We start from the raw sequence: 26,311 nt of genomic DNA, 5'->3' as shown, positions 1-26,311 counted from the left end.
TGTAATCACTCGAACATAACTCTCACCATTCTCCCCTCATCGCAGAGCAAAGGAGAATGGTGAGAGCAGACTTCAGCACCCGGCATCAGGGAACAGTGCTAACTGTAGTGCTGATTCTCAGGTGCCGGTACGTGTGCTGGTGATGCGCCACCCGGTGGCCACATGTTTAAAAAACGCATCAAAAATGCGGGAAAAAAACACGCATGCGACATTTCTGCCAGAAATCCGCATGCGATTTTACCACGTTTTTTGTGCGTTTTTTCCCCAAATGCATAGAATTGCAGGAAAAACGCAGAAAATGCTAAAAAATAATGAACATGCTCTTTTTTTTTTTACCGCGATGCGTTTTTTTTTGCTGAAAAAACCGCATCCGTGTGCACAAAACATGCAGAATGCATTCTAAATGATAGAATGCATAATGTATGCATTTTTAATGAGTTTTTATAGCGTTTTTAGCGTGAAAAAACCTGAACGTGTCCACATAGCCTTAGTGCAGTAAAATCCACTGAAAATATGCAACATGTGCACATACCCCAAAGGTTTTTGCCTGAAAATCCTTGCGGTTTTTTAAAGCCTCGGAGACGTGTGACGTTTTTCTACGTATAGTGTCCTGTAGCACTTTCTAGCACTCCTCGCCATACGTTGCTGGCAGACCCCGTGTGTACACCCCAGCTGTGCTGTCAGCGCTATGCCCGCAGCCTTCATCACACCGGACTCCCCGCACGGCACTCGTCGCCGGTAAAGCGCCTCCTGCGAGTGGGCGCAGCACAACACAAGGCGCTCGGGACCGTCAGGGTTAACTGAGCGGGCGTGTCCGTAAGCGCATCACGCAGTAGGCGTGTCATGGAGTCACGGTGGGCGTGGTGCTCTCAGTCAGTCTGGTCCCGGAGCTCCGACCGGAGCGGCCACGGGAGGATGCTGCCTGGCCGGAGAAACGTGTATGTGCTGCTGGATGTGCTCTGCGTGTGCGTGGGTAAGTAGCGTGGGGTCCGTGGCACAGAGTTTCGGAACTTTTCCTTCTTCCACGTCTCACCTGGTTACCTCCACAGCCGCCCGGGCAGCGCTGCCTGCTGTGTGCGGGCTGTGTGCGGGCTGTGTGCGGGCTGTGCTCCTCCTCTCCTGTGCCTGCGCCACGGTATAGGGAGGCATCACAGCTGTGATATTTGCCGTCCAGCCTCTGATTACAGTGGAGGATGGGGCTATCAGCAAGGTGCAAACCTCATTACTGTGCCTGAGCCTAGCTGTGTGCTTAACCTTCTCACTGCCGGAGCCGAGTGAGCTGTGTCCGCTGCCATTAGCCCACCCTGGAACACTGGGGTAGCAGCAGACAACAGCTCTGCCTTCAGATGTATCTGCTCCAGAAGAAGCCTTGTGGGGAGAATTCCTGTTCTGTAGGTTCAGGTAACAAGTGGGTGGGTTGGTTCCTCTGACAACCACCTGGTCACAGCCATGATTTCCTGTATTGTGTGGAGCCATGTCATGTGGGGGAGGGGAGTGGGGTACACTGTGGTTACAGGGTATTACTGTGTGACAAATCCCTAGTTTCCTGGCCCCGAGCATTAATCACCTGCATTTGCCTGTGTTGGGCTGTTCTCTGAAGATGATATGGATATACAGCGTATTCCACATCCACGTGGTAATTCTATGGGTACGTCACCCCAATGTGTTCTGCCCAAGACGTGTGTGGCACCTCAGAGCCAGGTTGCCATAGTTGTGTCAGACGTGACCCCTGCCGGTGACCGGCGCACCCCTGCCGATGACCGGCGCACCCCTGCCGGTGACCGGCGCACCCCTGCCAAAACACATTCTCAACCAACAGGAATATTGTACCTACCCTGTTCAGTAGAATAGGACCCTCCTTTTCCTCTCATGTGTCAATGTTTTGGGTGCAAGGATTGGACACTAGAGATGGGGTCCTCACACGCTGACCCACTTTTTGATTGTAGAAGAATACAAATTTTTGTTGTCAAATGTTTTCCACATCACACAGGCACTTTGTGTACCACCACCCGAGGGTATGACCTGGGTGTACAGGTAACAGGTTTTAAAGGTAGACCAGATTTTAGAACATGCTGCATGTTTTTGTTTTTTTTTGTTTTTCGTTTTTTTTTTTTAATCTTTCTGAGAATGCTGAAGAGATGCTTGAAGCAAAAGTGCCAAGAGTCAAGTTGAGAAACCTGATCCGCAAGATTGTGGAGAGCTCACCCAGGTGTGTCAGTCAGCCGCTGTGTACAGAGTCCGCACTGTGCGCCCACAGGTGTGCCCATATGTCTGCATGTATGTAATGGACGAGGGCTCCTGTACAGTCACACACTCTAAAGCAGGGGTCCCCAACTCCAGGCCTCGAGGGCCGCCAACAGTGCAGGTTTTCAGGATTTCTTTAGTATTGCATCGGTGGTAATGTGATCATCTGCACAGGTGATGATTCCAACCCCTGTGCAATACTAAGGAAATCCTGAAAACCTGCACTGTTGGCGGCCCTTGGAGTTGGGGACCACTGCTCTAAAGGATGTCAGTCAGCCGCTGTGTACAGAGTCCGCACTGTGCTCCCATAGGTGTGCCCATATGTCTGCATGTATGTAATGGACGAGGGCTTCTGTACAGTCGTACAGTCGCACACTCTTCAGGATGTCAGTCAGCCGCTGTGTACAGGGTCCGCACTGTGCTCCCACAGGTGTGCCCATACGTCTGCATGTATGTAATGGACGAGGGCTTCTGTACAGTCGCACACTCTTCAGGATGTCAGTCAGCCGCTGTGTACAGGGTCCGCACTGTGCTCCCACAGGTGTGCCCATACGTCTGCATGTATGTAATGGACAAGGGCTTCTGTACAGTCGCACACTCTTCGGGATGTCAGTCAGCCGCTGTGTACAGGGTCCGCACTGTGCTCCCACAGGTGTGCCCATACATCGGCATGTATGTAATGGACGAGGGCTCCTGTACAGTCGTACACTCTTCAGGATGTCAGTCAGCCGCTGTGTACAGGGTCCGCACTGTGCTCCCACAGGTGTGCCCATACGTCTGCATGTATGTAATGGACGAGGGCTTCTGTACAGTCGCACACTCTTCAGGATGTCAGTCAGCCGCTGTGTACAGGGTCCGCACTGTGCTCCCACAGGTGTGCCCATACATCGGCATGTATGTAATGGATGAGGGCTCCTATACAGTCACACACTCTTCAGGATGTCAGTCAGCCGCTGTGTACAGAGTCCGCACTGTGCTTCCACAGGTGTGCCCATACATCGGCATGTATGTAATGGACGAGGGCTCCTGTACAGTCGTACACTCTTCAGGATGTCAGTCAGCCGCTGTGTACAGGGTCCGCACTGTGCTCCCACAGGTGTGCCCATACATCGGCATGTATGTAATGGACGAGGGCTTCTGTACAGTCGTACACTCTTCAGGATGTCAGTCAGCCGCTGTGTACAGGGTCCGCACTGTGCTCCCACAGGTGTGCCCATACGTCTGCATGTATGTAATGGACGAGGGCTTCTGTACAGTCGCACACTCTTCAGGATGTCAGTCAGCCGCTGTGTACAGGGTCCGCACTGTGCTCCCACAGGTGTGCCCATACGTCTGCATGTATGTAATGGACGTGGGCTCCTGTACAGTCGCACACTCTTCAGGATGTCAGTCAGCCGCTGTGTACAGGGTCCGCACTGTGCTTCCACAGGTGTGCCCATACGTCTGCATGTATGTAATGGACGAGGACTTCTGCCCAGTCACACACTCTTCAGGATGTCAGTCAGCCGCTGTGTACAGGGTCCGCACTGTGCTCCCACAGGTGTGCCCATACGTCTGCATGTACGTAATGGATGAGGGCTTCTGTCTAGTCACACACTCTTCAGGATGTCAGTCAGCCGCTGTGTACAGGGTCCGCACTGTGCTCCCACAGGTGTGCCCATACGTCTGCATGTACGTAATGGATGAGGGCTTCTGCCCAGTCACACACTCTTCAGGATGTCAGTCAGCCGCTGTGTACAGGGTCCGCACTGTGCTCCCACAGGTGTGCCCATACATCTGCGTGTATGTAGTGGATGATGGCTTCTGTACATACCAAAAAAACAAACAATGAAGGACAGCATCCAATCCGGGTGAAATGCCAAAGATTCTTTATTTTGCCAGATGCGACGTTTCAACCATGTAAGGTCTTTTTCAAGCATACAATACAATGGTAATGGCAGACTTATATAGGAAGTGGATTCACATCCACCAATCACCATCTAATAGCAGCCCATATAATAAAAAACATCATTTAAATACACTAATATACAATTTATAATATATATATACCGGGGGTAGCCGAGACCCCAGAGATCATGATTCGGGTCGTTTTTTATCATCACCAGTGTTGCGATCATCGTTATTCTTGGAATAATGGCGACCGCAAAAAGTCAGATTTCCCATTTAATTTCTGTTTCCTCTGGTATGATCTAGCACATCAGAGGGAGAGAGAAATGGGGTTCCCCGAGCCCCCCTGTACCTTGGTGTCCCTGGACCCTCCTGCATCCCCTCGTCCTGTCCCCCGGCCGTCGGCGTCTTCTTCCGGAAAGACAATTGTGAGTACATATGCAGTGCACCCGCTGAGATCTGCTGGCCGGCACCCGGCAACAATTTTTGCTTTCTTGGCTTTTTTTTCCAGAGAATATGAATAACACCAGAATGTTTTCTCCACTCATGGTTAGTGGTTGGGTGAAACCATTTATTGTCAAACTATTGTGTCTTTATTTAAATCCTATTGACAACCCAAAACATCCAAATGACCCTGATCAAAAGTTCACATACCCCATTTCTTAATTTGCCACCTCTAACATCAATGAAAGCTTGAAGTCTTTTGTGGTAGTTGTGGATGAGGTTCTTTATTTTTTCAGATGGTAAAGCTGCCCACTCTTCTTGCCAAAAAGCCTCCAGTTACTGTAAATTTCTGAGCTGTCTAGTATGAACTGCGTGCTTGAGATCTCTCCAGATTGGCTCAATGATATTGAGATCAGGAGAATGAGATGGCCACTCTAGAACCTTCACTTAGTTCTGCTGTAGCCAATGACAGGTCGACTTGGCCTTATGTTTTGGATCATTGTCATGTTGGAATGTCCTAGTACGTCCCATGCGCAGCTTCCGGGCTGATGAGTTCAATTTTGCCTCCAGTATTTGCTGATAACGTGCTGCTTTCATCTTTCCTTCTACTTTGACCAAGTTTCCTGTGCCTTTGTAGCTCGCACATCCCCAAAACATCAGCGATCCACCTCCGTGCTTTACAATAGGAATGGTGTTCCTTTCGTCATAGGCCTTGTTGACCGCTCTCCAAATGTAACGTTTATGGTTGTGGCCAAAAAGTCAAATTTTAGTCTCATCACTCCAACTTACCTTGTTCCAGAAGTTGAGGCTTGTCTCTGTGCTGTTTTGCGTATTGTAGGCGAGATAGTTTGTGGCGTTTGCGCAGTAATGGCTTTCTTCCAGCGACTCGTCCATGTAGCCCATTTTTCTTCAAGTGCCTTCTTATTGTGCATTTTGAAACAGCCACATCGGTAGTTTTCAGAGAGTCCTGTATTTCAGATGATGTTATTTGTGAGTTTTTCTTTGCATTTCGAACAACTTTCCTGGCAGTTGTGGATGACATTTTTTGTTGGTCTACCTCCACCATGGTTTTGTTTTTACAGAGCCCCTGATTTTCCATTTGTTAATCAGTTTGAACCCTGCTGACTGGCATTATCAATTCCTTGGATATCTTTTTGCATCCCTTTCCTGTTTTATACAGTTGAACTACCTATTCCCGTAGATCCGTTGACAATTCTTTTGCTTTCCCCATGACTCACAGTCCAGAAACGTCAGTGGCTGGATGAAAGATGCAAGAGTCTGTCTGGATCCCAGAAACGCTCTCTGCTTTTAAGCACACACACTGATTGATTACAAGCAAAGAGGTCACAAGTAGGGATGTTACCTTTTGTAGCTAGTGCTGAGCGAATATACTCGTTGTTCAGGTGGTCTCCGAGTATTTGACTGCTCGGAGATTTAGTTTTCATTGCTGCAGCTGAATGATTTACAACTAATAGCCTGCTTGATTACATGTGGGGATTTCTTCGCAACAAGGCAACCCCCACATGTACTTAGTCTGGCTAGTAGCTGTAAATCATTCAGTTGTGGCAAGGAAAACTAAATCTCCGAACACTAACAAATACTCGGAGACCATCCGAGCGTGCTCGGGAAAAAAAAGCAACGAGTACACTCGCTCATCACTGTTAGTAGCTATTCAAACTCATTTGTGTCAACTTCTGCGCATGTTATCAGGCCAAAATCACCAGGGTATGTGAACTTTTGATCAGGGTCATTTGGATGTTTTGGGTTGTCATTATGATTTAAAAAGAGAAAACAGTAGTTTGATCATAAATGGCTTCACCCTAACATTAACCATGAGTGGAGAAAAAGTTTTGGTGTTATCATTCATATTCTCTGTAAAAAGGCCAAAATTCTGCAGGGGTATGTAAACTTTTGAGCACAACTGTAGGTAAAAAAAAAAAATGTATTTCCATTTTTCTGTTCGGGTTGGGGCTAGGGTTAAGATTATGGTTAGAGTTGGAGCTAGGGTTAGGATTAGGGTTGTGGTTAGGGGTGTGTTGGAGTTATAATTGGGGGGTTCCACTGTTATGATATGTGCACACATTGCGGATTGTATGCGTTTTTGCTGCGTTTTTCCGCTGCGAAAACACATACACAACACAACCCACTGAATTCACTGGGACTCCGCAATGCTGTGCTAATGCTGCGTATTTTTCCATGGCAGAATCGCATCGCGGAAAAATACGCAGCATGCTCATTCTTTGTGCGGAATAGCGGCGATTCCGCACACATAGGAATTCATTGATCCTCTTACTTTCCACATGGGGCTATGCATAAGCAGCATCAATAGTAAAAAGTTGGTCACACTTGTCAATCTGTCCATCAGTTTTCCAAGTGATGCTACAGATTGCTTGGAAAACACTAGCAATCGGCAAGCTGAAAACGCTTGCAAAACGCTTGTGTTTAGTGGGAATACGCATGCCAATTCCGCATGCGTATTTCCCGTGGCAGGGAGATGCATAATTGCCGCAGAAATTTCCATGGCAATTCCGAACGTGTGCACATAGCCTTAAGGTACATCAGGAGATCTCCAAACTCGACATGGCACCCAACATTCATTCCAATCAATTTTGCGTTCAAAAAGTCAAACGGTTCTCCCTCCCTTCTGAGCCCTGCCATGCACCCAAACAATGGCTTTCCCCAAATACGGGGTATCGGCGTACTCAGGAGAAATTACACAACAAATTTTGCAGACTATTTTCTCCTGATACCCTTGTGAAAATAAAAAAAAAATTTGGTTCCAATGTAAATTTTCGGAGAAAAAAGTAAAATGTTCATTTTTTCCTTCCACATTACTTTAGTTCTCGTGAAGCACCTGAAGGTTTAATAAACTTCTTGAATGTGGTTTTGCACACGTTGAGGGGTGCAGTTTTTAGAATGGGGTCACTTTTGGGTATTTTATGTCATGTATACCCCTTAATGTGATTTAAAATGTGAGGTGGTACCTAAAAAAAATAAATGTTTTTTTTTAAATTTTGTTGGAAAAATGAGAAATCGCTGGTCAACTTGTAACTCTTATAACTTCCTAACAAAAAATTGTTTCCAAAATTGTGCCGATATAAAGTAGACATGTGGGAAATGTTATTTATTAACTGTTTTGTGTGATATGACACTCTGATATAAGTGCACAAAAATTAAAAGTTTGAAAATTGCAAAATTTTCAAAATGGTTGCCAAGTTTCCGAATTTTTTTTTTTTATTGATAAACGCAAGTCGTATCGAAGAAATGTTACCATTATCATGAAGTACAATATGTAACGAGAAAACATTTTCAGAATCAGTGGGATACGTGAAGTGTTCCAGAGTTATAATTTCATAATGTGACAGTGGTCAGAATTGTAAAAATTGGCGCTGTCATTAAGTACCAAATTGGCTAATGGTTAATGGTGTCTTAGGTAATGAAATATCCCATATGATTATTTAGTATTCAACCAATTTGTAGTCTTACAATGCTATGAAAGCCTCTTTTTGAGGCCAGAATTCTACTGCAATTATTAAATACTAGATGGTGGCCCGATTCTAACGCACCGGGTATTCTAGAATATGCATGTCCACGTAGTATATTGCCCAGCCACGTAGTATATTGCACAGCGACGGAGTATACAGCACAGAGCCATGTAGTATACAGACTTAAAATGAAAAATAAACATATACTCACCCTCCGTTGAAGTCCTGGCCCTGTGTGCGGTGCACGCGACAGCTTCCGGTCCCAGGGTTGGTATGGGCGCAGGACCTGTGATGACGTCGCGGTCACATGACCATGACATCATGGCAGGTCCTTGTCGCATACCATCCTTGCCACCGGAACCTGCCGCTTGCATGGAGCGGTTACCGGAGCGTCGAGAGGAGCAGGAAAGGCGCCGGAATGTGAGTATATGATGATTTTTTTAATTTTTTTTAATTATTTTTAACATTAGATCTTTTTACTATTGAGGCTGCATAGGCAGCCTCAATAGTAAAAAAGTTGGTCACACAGGGTTAATAGCAGCGTTAATGGAGTGCGTTACACCGCTGCATAACGCGGTCCATTAGCGCTGCCATTAACCCTGTGTGAGCGCTGACTAGAGGGGAGTACGGAGCGGGCACTGATTGCGGGGAGGAAGGTGCGGCCATGTTGCCGCCGGACTGCGCCCGTCGCTGATTGGTCGTGGCAATGGTCGTGGGCGTTTTGCCACAACAATCAGCGACTTGGATTCCATGACAGACAGAGTCTGCGACCAATGAATATCCGTGACAGACAGAAAGACTGAAGGACAGAAAGACGGAAGTGACCCATAGACAATTACAGGTCCTTCTCAAAAAATTAGCATATAGTGTTAAATTTCATTATTTACCATGATGTAATGATTACAATTAAACTTTCATATATTATAGATTCATTATCCACCAACTGAAATTTGTCAGGTCTTTTATTGTTTTAATACTGATGATTTTGGCATACAACTCCTGATAACCCAAAAAACCTGTCTCAATAAATTAGCATATTTCACCCATCCAATCAAATAAAAGTGTTTTTTAATAACAAACAAAAAAACCAACAAATAATAATGTTCAGTTATGCACTCAATACTTGGTCGGGAATCCTTTGGCAGAAATGACTGCTTCAATGCGGCGTGGCATGGAGGCAATCAGCCTGTGACACTGCTGAGATGTTATGGAGGCCCAGGATGCTTCAATAGCGGCCTTAAGCTCATCCAGAGTGTTGGGTCTTACGTCTCTCAACTTTCTCTTCACAATATCCCACAGATTCTCTGTGGGGTTCAGGTCAGGAGAGTTGGCAGGCCAATTGAGCACAGTAATACCATGGTCAGTAAACCATTTACCAGTGGTTTTGGCACTGTGAGCAGGTGCCAGGTCGTGCTGAAAAATGAAATCTTCATCTCCATAAAGCATTTCAGCCGATGGAAGCATGAAGTGCTCTAAAATCTCCTGATAGCTAGCTGCATTGACCCTGCCCTTGATGAAACACAGTGGACCAACACCAGCAGCTGACATGGCACCCCACACCATCACTGACTGTGGGTACTTGACACTGGACTTCAGGCATTTTGGCATTTTCTTCTCCCCAGTCTTCCTCCAGACTCTGGCACCTTGATTTCCGAATGACATGCAAAATTTGCTTTCATCAGAAAAAAGTACTTGGGACCACTTAGCAACAGTCCAGTGCTGCTTCTCTGTAGCCCAGGTCAGGCGCCTCTGCCGCTGTTTATGGTTCAAAAGTGGCTTTACCTGGGGAATGCGGCACCTGTAGCCCATTTCCTGCACACGCCTGTGCACGGTGGCTCTGGATGTTTCCACACCAGACTCAGTCCACTGCTTCCTCAGGTTCCCCAAGGTCTGGAATCGGTCCTTCTCCACAATCTTCCTCAGGGTCCGGTCTCCTCTTCTCGTTGTACAGCGTTTTCTGCCACATTGTTTCCTTCCAACAGACTTGCCATTGAGGTGCCTTGATACAGCACTCTGGGAACAGCCTATTTGTTGAGAAATTTCTTTCTGGGTCTTACCCTCTTGCTTGAGGGTGTCAATGATGGCCTTCTTGACATCTGTCAGGTCGCTAGTCTTACCCATGATGGGGGTTTTGAGTAATGAACCAGGCAGGGAGTTTATAAAAGCCTCAGGTATCTTTTGCATGTGTTTAGAGTTAATTAGTTGATTCAGAAGATTAGGGTAATAGGTCGTTTAGAGAACCTTTTCTTGATATGCTAATTTATTGAGACAGGTTTTTTGGGTTATCAGGAGTTGTATGCCAAAATCATCAGTATTAAAACAATAAAAGACCTGACAAATTTCAGTTGGTGGATAATGAATCTATAATATGAAAGTTTAATTGTAATCATTACATTATGGTAAATAATGAAATTTAACACTATATGCTAATTTTTTGAGAAGGACCTGTATATAGTAGATATCGGAAACTAAAGCCAATCTGGCAAAGCCAAAGTCAAATTCTTAATTAGCTCCCTAAACTAAATATAAAACTGTTCAGACATTGTTGGCACCAAAATCACTATACCAGTATTACCAGAAGTAGTATCGCCGTGGGACCCTGGCCTAATGGGCTTTTTGCCTGTATGTCATTGAAAGGTACCATGCTTCAGAGGGGGTGCTGAGTGAGTGACTCTTCTCTGACTTCTGTTTCCCAAATGGAGGATCTGCATGTGAAAAACGCACTAAATCTGCAGAGTGTGCACAAGTTCTTTGGGTCAAACCAGTTTAATATGCTCCTGTTTACCAGGTTGTACTGCTTTTCCTATCGTCTTCTGGGTTGACCTTCGAGCAGGTGCAGCATTTATGATTACAAGGTATTAGATTTGAGTGCATGGCTGCAAAACCCGCCCTCTACAGGCAGAAGGTAGTAAATACATGACTAAAGGTTAGCTGTGCTAAGGAATGTGATTCATTTTACATTTATCATTTCATGTAGTACAGGGAAAGCACCTATCCATTAGCCATGTTACTGGTTGTATTTTCCAAATGTCTCTGAAATGAGAACTGTAATTTGCTTGTTTTTTTTGGTACCAGACCTGCATTGTGCTCCTGATCTGCACCTCTCTATTCTTTAGCTGCATCAGGCCATATAAACAAGGCTGTTGTCTGTATCCAAGAGAAATGCCCTGTTTGATCATGGGTGATGGGGACACGTTGTAGACTTATTATTATTCCGTGCTGTTGCAGTGTGCATCTCGTGCTGCTAACAGTGCATTCACACTTGGCAGATTACACTTGTGCACCAGGAATATTCCAGGCTTGCAAATCAACCATATTCACAGTTACCTTATCACCTAAAGTGTCCTTTTTCCCCCTATGTCCTGGTATACCTGTCATAAAGCTGCTAACATAGCCAAAGATGTTTTGCAGTACTGCCCACTCTACTTTGAGCCGATGAAACAGAACTGTCAATCCCAACCTTGTTCCTCTGTCCATGTTGGAGACAGTGTGCTCAACATGGCAGTGACTAGGCTTTTGTTCTCTCGGGTGCATAGGTATTGGTTTATTGTTATACATTTAGATTATTGCTAGATGATTTTGTTTCCTGTATTGTTTCCCACGGTGCTCCCTTTGTCTGCCTGTTTGCTTCCGCTTGTATTGGAAGCCACAATGCTCTTGTCGGACCTGTGGTAGAATGCATGCATACAACCGGTGCCCAGAAGACCTCATTGACTTGTAATGTATGTGCTCTGCCTTCATGGTTTCATCATTGTAGGGGAAAGAAAGGCACAGTTCTCTCCAAGCCAACTGATGGAGTCTGCCAAGTGGAGCATCTGACAGTGTGAAGGAAGCATTATATGATCACAAGAAGGACTTATTCAGATGCCTTTTTCACATGCATATTCTATCTGTGTTTTCTGGGCTAGAGTATGTACACATTATAATCTATAGTGCTTTTCGCATGAATGTTTTTGCAGACCTTGCCACGGATATAAATTACCCATTCATGTCTATGGAAACATGAGAATGGCTGTCATCACACGGATGTCCTCAGTGTCCCATCCATGTGATGTCTGTCATTAACATTGTAATGGATAGAACGTTGGCAATATATTCTCTTATGTAAAAATCGCCTATGGTGAAAACGGACACACGGACAAAACACTGACCCCCTGATCCAAAGCACTGAAGAACAACAGTCCAAGTTTTTATCTATGAGAAAACCACAGACCTCTGAATGAAACCAGGATTGAGTCAGTGACCCAGTGCTGTAGTTTGTGGCCTGAAAAACAAGGCAACGGATCATTAATAGACACCCACTTCTTCCAGCATAAAGGCTGCTGTGGTTACGTGACTGCCGGAAGATGTGGCGCTGACATCAGAGGAATGGTGCTGGTCAGGCAGATAAGTATGTTTTCGTTTTTATGCTGTGATAAGCTGCTTATCTCTTATGAAAGGGGTGTCTAGAAGTGGATCAACTCTCCTCATCATGGATCTACTCCTATCAACGCTAAATAAAGCCCTCAACTCTCCGGTTAATGCCAGGCTTTAAACTGCTCTTGTAATTGACTTGAATACTTATCCTCCTACATGAATGCCAGTGCAACAAGATCATTGAAAACGTGACCATGTTGTCAAAGCATGTTTGTCCTGTAGTTGTAGGATTGCAAACCACATGTAACAGGCTACAATATTCACTACCGTCAGTATAATGGATTTTGGCCCAAAAATCGCCCTCATTTTATAATGCTGTCCTGTAGGCCAGATTCACATATCTTTGTGCTGTGGTTCAAGCATGAACCACAATCTGTGGACTGGCCATGGGTCTCCTGACCCCCAACTTGACATGCCCGTGTGGCAATTGAGTTTGGTTAGGGGCACTCAAGGCTGGTGTGTGAATGCGGCCTTAATCAAACATCACTAAGGGTACCGTCACACACTGCCATTTCGATCGCTACGACGGTACGATTCGTGACGTTCCAGCGATATCGTTACGATATCGCTGTGTCTGACACGCAGCAGCGATCAGGGATCCTGCTGAGAATCGTACGTCGTAGCAGATCGTTTAGAACTTTCTTTCGTCGCTGGATCTCCCGCTGGCATCGCTAGATCGGTGTGTGTGACACCGATCTAGCGATGCGTTCGCTTGTAACCAGGGTAAACATCGGGTTACTAAGCGCAGGGCTTAGTAACCCGATGTTTACCCTGGTTACAAGCGTAAAACTAAAAAAAAACAAACAGCACATACTTACATTCTGGTGTCCGTCAGGTCCCTTGCCGTCTGCTTCCCGCACTCAGTGACTGCCGGCCGTAAAGTGAAAGCAGAGCACAGCGTGTGCTGTGCTTTCACTTTCACTTTACGGCCGGCAGTCAGTGAGTGCGGGAAGCAGACGGCAAGGGACCTGACGGACACCAGAATGTAAGTATGTGCTGTTTGGTTTTTTTTACGCTGGTAACCAGGGTAAACATCGGGTTACTAAGCGCGGTCCTGCGCTTAGTAACCCGATGTTTACCCTGGTTACCCGGGGACCTCAGCATCGTTGGTCGCTGGAGAGCTGTCTGTGTGACCGCTCCCCAGCGACCACACTACGATTTACTTACGATCACGGCCAGGTCATATCGCTGGTCGTGATCGTAGGTAAATCGTATAGTGTGACGGTACCCTTACCCTAACCCATTGCATCTGTGGATTTGTATCGCTGAGATTTGTATCATTACCATTGTAACTTTCCATTTTACATGGAAGGTAGCCTCAAATTCACATCCAGTTTCAGCTGTGTGGTGTGAGGCCTAAGCCAATATCAGGAGCCATGTAGCCAATGCATCTAGAAATTTTCGGCAAAGGTCAGTGTTTAGGGTTTGTTGTTAGTTTTCTCTAATGTATGGATTCACTTATCCCGGTCATAAAATATTCCTGCGCTTAGTTACCCGATGTTTACCCTGGTTACAAGCGAACGCATCGCTGGATCGCATCGCTAGATCGCTAGATCGGTGTCACACACACCGATCTAGCGATGACAGCGGGAGATCCAGCGATGAAAGAAAGTTCCATACGATCTGCTACGACGTACGATTCTCAGCAGGATCCCTGATCGCTGCTGCGTGTCAGACACAGCGATATCGTAACGATATCGCTGGAAAGTCACGAATCGTACCGTCGTAGCGATCGAAATGGTATAATGTGATGGTACCCTTAGACAAGAAGTGACTTAAGGAAGAAAGTCTTTTACAATAGTATTTTGCAACCAATATTAGGGTGCACGCCGTTAATCTGGCTTAATTTATGAATCCGCTTGGAAAAGCACCCTTGACTAGATGGTTTTCAAAACAGTCTAATAAATGTATCCAATACATAGTCGTCATGGGAATGTTCCCATCTAGAAGAATCGTAAAACTTAGTGAAAAATTAAAGCACAAAAACTTCGACACCAAGAATCATGCAGGTACCATTCTCATTGGCGGCAAGAACTTTGACTTAAGGCTAGGTTCCCATTGCGTTAATGGGACCGCGCTAACGGACAGCGTTGCACGGCGAAATTAACGCCGTGTAATGCGTCCGTTAGCGCGCTCATTAACAGCAATGGGGACGCGCATCACTAGCGCGTGCCATTTTCGGCACGCGCTAGCGATGTGCCGGTGTTCTGTGGCGCGCCGCGGACGCTGCTTGCAGCGTCTGAGGCGCGCCTGCGGTCCGTTCCCCGCTCTCGCAGATCGGAGATCTGCAAGAGCGGGGACGTTTAACGCGACCCCTTTATATCACATTGCGTAATTAGCGCAATCCGCTAGCGCTAGGCGCTAAACGGATTGCACTAACGCACTCTGAACCTAGCCTAAGTGAAGTGTCTGGAACAATATAGACTAGACCTGACCTGTTGGTCTAGGGTAGAGGTCCCCAACGTTCTGACCTTGAGAGCCACATTCAGCTCTGAGAGAGAGTCGCAAGCCACATTCAGCCTTGAGAGAGGGTCGCAAGCTACATCCAGCCTTGAGAGAGGGTCGCAAGCCACATCCAGCCTTGCGAGAGGGTCGCGAGCCACATCCAGCCTTGAGAGAGGGTCGCGAGCCACATCCAGCCTTGAGAGAGGGTCGCGAGCCACATTCAGTTCCCGCTCTCTCATAATAGTGGCAACCAAAGCCCTCATTACAGACATAATGGTAACCAAAGCTTTTCCACAAAAATCACCCCAAAGCAGTATGCTATGATCCAGGGTTTCCCCCAATACCCCCCATTCAGTATTCTCCTATAAAGCACTCCCAAGACACTGTCACATCCAGCTTCAAGCATCTCCTCTGACAGGTGGTATCATCTTGTCTCCAGCGCACCATACTTAAAATATCTCAAAACCCCCTAAGACCAGGATATATGCATACAGATCTTCTCTTTTGTACAGGGCTGCTGACAAAATTCAACATTTTCAGATATGCTCTTTATACCTGTTTGCTAAACCTGGAGATAATGCACCAAGCTAGCAAACAGCCATGAGCCAAAATTCATGGGAACGCGAGCCACATGTGGCTTCCGAGCTACAGGTTGGGACCCTTGGTCCAGGGTTAGGCCAAATTGGGAGACCCTTTTTGGGAGGGTTTTTTTTCTCTAGTATTCTATAGCAGGGCTGTGGAGTCTGTAAGCCAAACCTCCAACTCCGACTCAATTTCCATGACTTCGACTCCACTAAAATGGGCTCCGACGCCACAGCCTTTTTCTATAGGTAATACCATCTGGTGTGCAAGACTAGGGTTGCATGGGGTGTTGGTAACTTCAGTAAGGAATGTTTTAATTTACCACTAATTACCAATCAGTTACTTGCTGACAATTCATTTTCTCTCACCAAAATTTAGCAAACATCCGCAGGGAGGTGAAAGCATCCCCTTATGAATGTAAGCATAGTCAGATGACTGTATAATTAGGACTGGGCTGCATGGACTAGCCGGTGGTTCTCCCGACACCAAGCATGACCGCTTCATATATTTTTATGCAGCTGTCATTCTCTGGTCGGGAGAATCGCGGCTGTGTTGGGTATAATTAAGATCATGCACAGTGGAAAAAATCCTTAACGAAAAGCTTTATACATCTTTACCAAAACCTACATTAATATTGATGGTGTGCTAACCATAATATATACCGTAACCCAAAAAGGCAAGACGCATACAAAAATTCAAGTTGCACTTTCAACATTTTAAGAATCTGAATGTTTATTGTAAAGCAAACTCAAAAGCTTATACCACACAAATAAAAACCTATAAAAATGCTAGACTTCCACCCGAACTTGTTTCCTATGCCAAAATCTGTCACTGGGCTATCCAAAAGCATCTAAAAGATGTGAGCAGTAACACTGGGCAATAAAGTGCCATGTGTGTAGTTACCCGGGTGAATTGGCTCCTGCAGAGACTGTTGTGAGATGGCTTCCTTTTGTGACGATACGTGTTGGATTCTGATTCTCACAGGCTTTCTGTAGGAGCCAGGTCACACAGATAACTAGGCGCTTGGCACTTGCATCTTTTATATTCTTTTTATACTGCATTATTTATTTTCCATCTGTAACCATATGTTGCAACTTTCTATTATTGGTCACTATGTAACCATATGTTCCACCTTTTCATTATTGATCACTATGTAACCATATGTTCCTCCTTTTCGTTATTGATCACCATTTGACATCCAGATATTCATTCTATCTAGATGTTTTTTATTGGTTCAGTGTCTGTGATATGGGTTATATCCCAGTGCAAGATGTTTGCCTAAAATGGCTTCTGGCACAGTGTGCACATTTGTAAATGTTTTCACTTGTTTTGGCTTTTGTCTTTCCTAGTTTGTCAACTATGTGGATTCAGATTTGGACTTGTTGCATGTGCACAGAATTTGTAAAACCCCATTGGCATTGCATACTAATTTGTAATATATATGTATTATATAGACACGCACACTTTGTGTTGTATATAATAAATTTTTTTTACATCTGAGACACTCCTAATGTAAATGTTAAAAATAAGTGGCAGAGGTGGTGTCTTAGTATGGCCGATCATCATACGCCCAAGTATAAATAGACAATTAAGTGCTTATTTAGTAAGATGTCTGTGTGGTGTGACCCAGAAAATGACAGTGAAAACAACTTACAAATGTTTAATAACAACATCATACTGCATATATTTGTAATAGAGTATATCACCTCCATGGCAAAGGACACATCATATTTTAAGCATACACTAGCCAGGATAGCTTTGCTGCTATGGATGATACACAAAATTTATCTGAGTGAAGAAAAACCTAATTTGTAAAGATTTTTCACAAATCATATTGTGGGTACATGTCATTGAATCCAGAACCCAAAGGTTAAAGAGTATGTTTTAAGCTTTTCTATTTATATTTTGCAGGGACCTAACATGCCTGCTGGTGGGTGGCGGTTTAGGTCCTTAGACCCACACCAATTGCCCAAATAACAGCATATGATATACATCTAGGGAGGCAGGAGTACACAATTCCTGCCTGAGCAGGTATCCAGATTGGAATACAGATACAATAGTCACGGGTCCTTAGACCCCACCGACTGAACAAATAACTCCAGAAGATGTGCTCTCCTGCCCTCCAGATGCACAATTCCTGCCTGAGCACATACCCAGATCGGAATACGGATACAGTAGATGGGCTTTCTGTTGTATCAGTTCTCTGCGCGCGTGCACGCATGCAGGAATTGTGCACTTCTGCCTCCCTGGCTGCTCACATCTCTGCCATCTTTTCAGCAATCAGTGGGCTTCTCACTATGAGGCCCAGCAAACTGCAAGCACGAAACATGTCTGCAAAATATAAGGAGAAAAAGTCTGTTTTATTACTCTTGAACGATACTTGGCATTATTGTACATTATTGACTCGGAGCCCAGGAAAAATGAGACTAGGTATTATACTGACAGTTGTATGCATATTCATACAACCATATTACCTCTAATTGTGTAACCTGTAGAATAAACCAATACCGGAACCTGATCCTACCAGAAAACTGGGAAGTGTTTTGTTTTTAAAAATAGAAAACAAACAAAATAGGCACAATACACAAAAACCTCCCTGAGGTCTCTGTGTAATACAATGTAGGACAGGTCCTCCAGAGTGAAGATGCGCTACGTGCCACAATAGTAGTATCCACAGCCTGGATCATGTAATCGACTGGCAAGTGTATATTTGAAATCGATTCATTATATTGCTCAGCACCAACAATTTCCCTCAGATTGTTTTGGGCTCATTAATCATGAGACAATAATAAACTGCATATATAGTTTCTCATGCAATTATGCAGTGACCCTTGAATGAATTACCAACAGATACTTACAGGGAATCTGTCACCTTATTTTGGCCCTATAAACTGCGGCCACCGCCATCAGGGGCTTATCTAGAGCATTCTGTAATGCTGTAGATAAGCCCCCGATGTATCCTGAAAGATGAGAAAAACAAGTTAGATTATACTCACCCAGGGGCGGTCCGGTCCGATCCGATGGGTGTCGCGGTAATGCAGTGTGCAGGTGCCGGGAAAGGTCAGAGAGGCCTGGAGCCTGCGCACTGCAGTACTTTGCTCTGCCCTCAACAGGACAGACAAATTACGCCTGCACTGGAGCTGCGACAGGAAGCAAAGAGGACGACATCGTATGAAGATGGGAGGCCCCGGTCCTGCGACACACATTGGACCGGACCGCCCCTGGGTGTGTATAATCTAACTTGTTTTTCTTATCTTTCAGGAATGCTGTAGATAAGCCCCTGCCCCTGATTGAGGTGGCCGCAGTTTATAGAGCCAAAATTAGGTGACAGATTCCCTTTAAAAAACCTGTAAATTTCGTGTGTATGGTTCATCCCTGTTTTCTCATTGGTTTATGATCTTCATTGACACGTGAGATATGTGACAACTTAGATATTTGCCTTTTATAAGGGTCTGGACATGGTCTATCTAGTGTGAAGTATCCACAATCAGAGATGGTTTGGGGAGCCATGTCATCTGCTGGTGTAGGTCCACTGTGTTTTATCAAGATCAAAGTCAGCGCAGCCATCTACCAGGAAATTTTAGAGCGCTTCATGATTCCCTCTGCTGAAAAGCTTTTTGAAGATGGAAATTCTCCATTCTCCAGCAGGACTTGGCTCCTGTCCACACTGCCAAGAGTACCAATACCTCGTTTAAAAACAACAGTAACACTGTGCTTGATTGGCCAGCAAACTCGCCTGACCTTAACCCCATAGAGAATCTATGAGGTATTCTCAAGAGGAAGATGAGACACCTGACCCAACAATGCAGATGAGCTGAAGGCTGCTATCAAAGCAACCTGGGCTTCCATAACCCCTCAGCAGTGCTACAGGCTGATGGACTCCATGTCAGTCCGCATTGATGCAGTAATTGATTCAAAAGTAGCCCCGACCAAGTATTGAGTGCATTTACTGAACATACATTTCAGTAGGCCAACATTTCGGATGTTAAAATAATTTTTTCAAGCTAGTGTTAAATATTCTAATTTAATGAGATAATGACTTTTGGGTTTTCATTGGCTGTAAGCCATAATCATCAGTATTAACAGAAATGAACACTTGAAATAGATCACTCTGTTTGTAATGACTCTATATAATGAGTTTCACTTTTTTGTATTGAAGAACTAAAATTACCTTTTTGATCTTCTAATTTTGTGAGAAGCACCTGTATTTCTGCCGTGTACTAAATCTAACATTGATATAACTGTTCCACTGTCAACAATCCTAGTATAGTAACTTACTTGGATCAATTGGGGTCAGGCATCGGAGAGCAGTGATGCCAACCTCCCCATCAAGTCATGGTGCTATTTCGGGACATTTTGAGGAAAAATCAGGTACTGCATTATCATTTGAGCAACCCATTGTCTATTAAATTGTTGTGGTGTTTACGACAAGTTGACATCTACTTGACTGGGACAATTGAATATCTAAGGCCTTGTTAAAGTGTTTCTTTTGGACTATACACTTGATATTTTATAGCTGGCATTGGTGTAGTCTAGTGAATTAGATTTTTATCAAATTTATAGTTCTTTTTGGGGTATCTGGACCAATTGTGGTCAATTTATCTACTCCCTTGCTTACTGGTTAAATTGAGTTTTTTGTTATTTCTATTTTTTATTTTTTTTTTTGCTGTACATTCTAACTCTAATTTTTCGATAAAACTGATAAATGTTGAGTTTTGGGGGTAATCTTCTGATAAGCTAATATTGCTGTGCACCACTAATTTTTGTAAAAAATAAATAAATCTGATTTTAGTGCAGTTGAAGAGTGTGACTAGTATCCTAATAAGAGAAGGGTAGTTGTAACAATCATTTTCTTCTTAACTGAAGTTAAAATGGTGTATATGAAAATGGGCGTTCTAAACTGCACAATCCCTTTAAAGCCGGAGACCTCTATAGATCCTGTGCATGCTGGATGGCTTAGTCTGGGGCATTGATTTTTAATTGTTCCATAGAAACATGGTTATTAATGGATGACCTTTGTGGCAGAATTCCATTGCTTTTCTAAAAGAAATGGAACGTTGCTGAAAGATGAGGGAGCACAGTTACAAAGCTCTGCACAAACTTGGGAGATATTGCTTCCCCCACACCCGCTCTTCCACTGACATCCTTGCCCATGAAAAATACTACAATGCTAAAGGTCAACGGGTCCAATGAAATTTGCTGCTATCTGCGCACACAAATCTAGCATGATAAATGGAAGCCATGATGCTAGCATGGAGAGCCTTCTGATATCATTGCAAAGTTCCAGCAGGGACTAGCGAACCAGTGCTGAATTTCACATATGCTTCAAAGAAACGACTTTCAACAAACTTTGTAGGACACGTGAATGTAAAAACTGTCGTGGAAGCAGAGTTTATATTCTGACAAGGTATTGCTCTTCCCCTCTCCTGCATTCTAAAATCCCCACCAATTTTGCAGGACAGATTTCCAGCACAGTGAGGCCTATGGAGAGGTGGCGGTCGTTGGACTCAATATGTTGTCCTCCATGTTTGTTCTGTCTCTATGGGAGACATAACGGCTAGTCTACCTGCTACTAGCTGAGGGTCAAGGGAAAATTAAGATCGAGCCTGCAGAGAGCAAGACTGATATCGCGTACCTCCACAGGACAGTTTATTCTAGAGTTATTTGAAAGTAGAGCTACCCTTTAAGTCAGAGGTCCCCCAACTCCAGTCCTCAAGGCCCACCAACAGGTCATGTTTTCAGGATTTCCTTTGCATTGCACAGGTGATGCAATTATTACCTGGGCAAGACTAAGGAAATCCTGAAAACATGAAATGTTGGTGGGCCTTGAGGACTGGAGTTGGGGACCCCTGCTTTAAGTAACTTGCCGGCGACCATCATGCTTGCGCTCCCGCACATTTGGCACGTGTACACACACAGCAAAGGGTTGTCTGCAATATCCTTCACAGGCAGATTCCTCTAGGCTTGTAAACATTACAAGGCATTCCAGAGCTCACAATGCAGATTGCTCTTCATTGTCTATTCTTTGTTGTTCTGCAAATAGTCCGATTTTAGCTGCATTGTGTGCCCTGTGATCTCTTGGCCGAGCCACGGATTTGTCAGTGCTATTCTTTTCTGACATCTGATCGCTGTATTGGCTTTATGCAGCTTGTGAGGTTTGACTGAATGCATTCTTCTAATTGATAACAGATCCAGGCGCCTGCCTCCAGTATTGTTGCCCCCTAATTAGTTCCTGGTGTCGCACATACCCTTTAAGGCTATGTGCACACGTTCAGGATTTTCTGCAGAATTTTCCTGAACAAAACCGGACTTTTTCTGCAGGAAATCCGCATGCGTTTTTTTTTTTTTTTTTTTTGTGTTTTTTTTTTTCCGGAGCTTCCCAATGCATTAAATAGTGGGGAAAACGCAAAAAAAATCCGCAAAATTAATGAACATGCTGCGTTTTTTACCGGAAAAAAATGCATCATGTGCACAAAAATCGCGAAAAAAACCATGAAAAAAACGCAAATAATCCTGAACGTATGCACACAGCCTTGCTGTTTATTAATAACAAAGGCAGAATTGAGCCTTCATAAAATGAGTTAAGGTGGCTATACACTAATTTGGCCAGCTAACCCCCCCTTCCCGACACTCCTAACATGTGAACACTGTTCAGTGGGGAGAGTGACACGATGGTGGGGTTTACGGGCAGGTTTCTAGTTGTATCGATCACTGCTAATAGAAATAACAAGTCTTTCAGCGATAGTGTAAGGGTATGTGCACACGTCAGGATTTCTGGCAGAAATTTTCCTGACAAAAACCTGACTTTTCTGCCAGAAATCCGCATGCGTTTAATCGCGTTTTTTTTTTGCGCGTTTTTGATGCGTTTTTGCCAAATGCATAGAATAGCGGGAAAACCGCGAAAAAAATGCAAAATTAATGAACATGCTGCTTTTTTTTTTTACCGCAATGAGTTTTATTTTTTTGCGGAAAAAAAACGCATCATGTGCACAAAAATTGCAGAATGCATTCTAAATGATAGGATGCATATGTCTGCAGTTTCTAATGCGTTTTTATCGCGAAAAACCATGAAAAAAACGTGAAAAAAGCTGAACGTGTGCACATACCCTAACAGTGCGGAATCCATGTAGGTTGCGTATTGTTTCTAGCACAAAGGAAGGTGTGCTGCCACAGCAGTGATAATGCCCAAGCAAATGATCAGCTCAGCTGATAATCCTTTTACTTCTTCGTTTGCTAATCAATAGCGTGTTTATACAGGCCCATGATCAGGAATCGCCAATTCCCCCAGTCTGTAGTCACTGGAACTTGACCCCTTGCATCATACTCTCCAGACCTTTGGACCATGATCTTCCGCTCTCGTGTCTGTGGCACAGACCTTTATACCAATTGGCTGCCTTTAGCTTCATCGTCACCGGATGAAAACGGTGAATGGAGCCGGAATAGTACTGCTCTGTTCATTGTGTATTGGCCGTTGCAACATGGTCCAGGTCTGTTTGTAGTTTATATCCAACCAGAACTGAAAAAGCTGGAAAAAAAATGAGTGACTATATGGGTCTCAGACCCTCATAGTCTGGTATCCCATACCTATCCTAGAATATGCTAGCGATATCTTCTGTCTGGGCAACCCATTTGATGAACGCTGTCCCAGAGGATTACTAGGATGTCTGTCTACACTAGGATATTTTCACAAGCTGATGTTATCCAACATGGGTAATATTTAAAAATCTTTACCGTAGTTACGGTATATTTAATTGATGATTGCCTGTTCTTCTTGTTCTGGTGGCCACGTTATACTGTTGTAGACATTGTTGTATCTATCTCACTTTTTTGTCCTAGTCTTAGTTAACTCATATAGTCTGGGTATAGTACTTCAAGGTTTACACATTAGTCACTGAATTGTACTCCTGATATATTAATATCTAGGTAAAAAAAAAAAGTACGGTACATAAAGACGAGAATAAAAGATTATTTTATTTCCAATATTAGAAAAGTTCTGGATATGAATATAAAAGAGGGAGGTGATTATATGGTATACAGCACAGGATTGATAAACAATCTAATATATAATTGTCTAAACACTGTGGGCTGCGTTATATACTACATGGCTGCTATGTACTACGTGGGCAGTGTTATATACTGCGTGGGCTGCGTTATATACTACATGGCTGCAATACACTATGTGGGCAGTGTTATATACTGTGTGGGCTGCGTTATATACTGCATGGCTGCTATATACTACGTGGCCAGTGTTATATATTGTTTGGGCTATGTTATATACTGCGTGGCCTGTATTAACGCATCGAGTATTCAAGAATATGTCGTGGCCTGTGCTATATACTATGTGGCTGCTATATACATACATATTCTAGAATACCCGATGCGTTAGAATCTGGCCACCATCTAGTCTACTATATAATTGTCTAAGGGTCACTTCCGTCTGTCCTTTCTGTCGCGGATATTCATTGGTCGCGGCCTCTGTCATGGAAATCCAAGTCGCTGATTGGTCGTGGCAAAATGCCCACGACCATTGCCACGACCAATCAGCAACAGGCACAGTCCACCAGCAAAATGGCCGCTCCTTCCTCCCCGCAGTCAGTGCCTGCTCCATACTCCCCTCCAGTCAGTGCTCACACAGGATTAATGCCAGCGTTAATGGACCGCGGTGTAATGCACTCCATTTACGCAGCTATTAACCCTGTGTGACCAACTTTTTATTATTGATGCTGCGTATGCAGAATCAATAGTAAAAAGATCTAATGTTACAAATAATAATAAAAAAAACGTTATTCTCACCCTCTGACGTGGCGCTGTCCTCGGCAGTGCAAGCGGCAGCTTCTGGTGCTAAGGATGCTATGCGAGAAGGACCTGCCATGACGTCACAGTCATGTGACTGCGACGTCATCACAGGTCCTGCGCTCATACCAACCCTGGGACCGGAAGCTGCCGCGTGCGCCGCACACAGGCGCCAGGACTACAAGAGCCCTTCAGAAGGTGAGTATGTTTATTTTTTATTTTAAGTCTTTTTTAAGCTGTTACATACGTAGCTGTGCAATATACTACGTGGCTGGGCAAAATACTACGTGACTGGGCAGTATACTACGTGTCTGCTGTATACTACGTGGCTCTGTGCTGTATACTACGTGGCTGGGCAATATACTACGTGGCTGGGCAATATACTACGTGGCTGGGCAATATACTACGTGGCTGGGCAATATACTACGTGGCTGGGCAATATACTACGTGGCTGGGCAATATACTACGAGGCTGGGCAATATACTACGTGGCTGGGCAATATACTACGTGGCTGGGCAATATACTACGTGGCTGGGCAATATACTACGTGGCTGGGCAATATACTACGTGGCTGGGCAATATACTACGTGGCTGGGCAATATACTACGTGGCTGGGCAATATACTACGTGGCTGGGCAATATACTACGTGGCTGGGCAATATACTACGTGGCTGGGCAATATACTACGTGGCTGGGCAATATACTACGTGACTGGGCAATATACTACGTGACTTTGCAGTATACTACGTGGCTCTGTGCTGCATACTACGTGGCTGGGCAATATACTACGTGGCTGGGCAATATACTACGTGACTGGGCAGTATACTACGTGTCTGCTGTATACTACATGGCTCTGTGCTGTATACTACGTGGCTGTGCTGTGTACTACGTGGCTGTGCTGTGTACTACGTGGCTGTGCAATATACTATGTGGGCATGCATATTCTAGAATACCCGATGCGTTAGAATCGGGCCACCATCTAGTATATAATAAAGGTAAGTATTGTTGTGCAATGGGGCATAAATGGTACCCAAGTAGCGGATTGGAAACGTATAAAACAAATATACAAGGTCTTAGGGTATGTGCACATGCCAGGATTTCTTGCAGAAATTTCCTGAAGAAAACCGGAAATTTTCTGCAAGAAATCCGCATTTTTTTTTTTTTGCGTTTTTTTTATTTTTTTAGCATTTTGCAAGCGAAATTAGCTTGCAGAATGCTAAAGTTTTCCAAGCGATCTGTAGCATCGCTTGAAAAACTGACTGACAGGTTGGTCACACTTGTCAAACATAGTGTTTGACAAGTGTGACCAACTTTTTACTATAGATGCTGCCTAAGCAGCATCTATAGTAAAAGATAGAATGTTTAAAAATAATAAAAAAAATTAAAAAAATGGTTATACTTACCTGGAAACAGCTGATCTCCTCAGCGGCGTCCGTTCCTATAGATGGTATGTGTGTGCAGGACCTTCGATGACGCGACCAATTACAAGACGGCGACGTCATCGCAGGTCCTTCACACAGAGCATCTACAGGAACGGAAGCGACAGCGTGCACCGATGAGAGGCGGGAAGACTCCGGGGCCATTAGAGGGTGAGTATATGACTATTTTTTTATTTTAATTTTTTTTTTTTTTTTTTACCAATTATATGGTGCCCAGTCCGTGGAAGAGAGTCTCCTCTCCTCCACCCTGGGTACCAACCGCACATAATCTGCTTACTTCCTGCATGGTGTGCACAGCCCCATGCGGAAAGTAAGCAGATCAATGCATTCCTAGGTGTGCGGAATCCCCGCAATTCCGCAAATTTAATGAAAATGTTGCATTTTTTTTCGCGGAAAAAAATGCAACATTTGCACTAGAAATGCGGAACACACTTTAAATAATAGGAGGCATATGTAAGCGTTTTTTTTTGCGTTTTTTTCGCAAAAAAAACGCGAAAAATACTGAACGTGTGCACATGGCCTTATAAAGGCTGCTATATAAGCATATCCAGATAACCACAGTAGAAATGCAGTCTG

At 44.4% G+C, this 26,311-nt stretch overlaps 1 protein-coding gene across 2 annotated transcripts in view; it reads left to right on the top strand.

Moving 5' to 3' along the window:
- The first annotated feature begins 587 nt into the window (after nucleotides 1-587).
- PLPP2 (phospholipid phosphatase 2) overlaps nucleotides 588-26,311 on the top strand; it is a 45,280-nt gene continuing 19,556 nt past the window's right edge. The window contains exon 1 of one of the 2 annotated variants that reach the window (XM_069739509.1): nucleotides 588-973. In XM_069739509.1, the coding sequence (XP_069595610.1) occupies nucleotides 844-973 (130 nt within the window). In that variant the 5' untranslated portion in view covers nucleotides 588-843. The remainder of the gene's footprint in view (nucleotides 974-26,311) is intronic. The other variant, XM_069739518.1, reaches the window with a different exon arrangement.

This window comes from Ranitomeya imitator, chromosome 1 (assembly GCF_032444005.1).
Source record: "Ranitomeya imitator isolate aRanImi1 chromosome 1, aRanImi1.pri, whole genome shotgun sequence".
Classification (NCBI taxonomy): domain Eukaryota; kingdom Metazoa; phylum Chordata; class Amphibia; order Anura; family Dendrobatidae; genus Ranitomeya; species Ranitomeya imitator.
The sequence above is the reverse complement of the archived record's forward strand: the minus strand, read 5'-3'. Positions and strand labels throughout refer to the sequence as shown.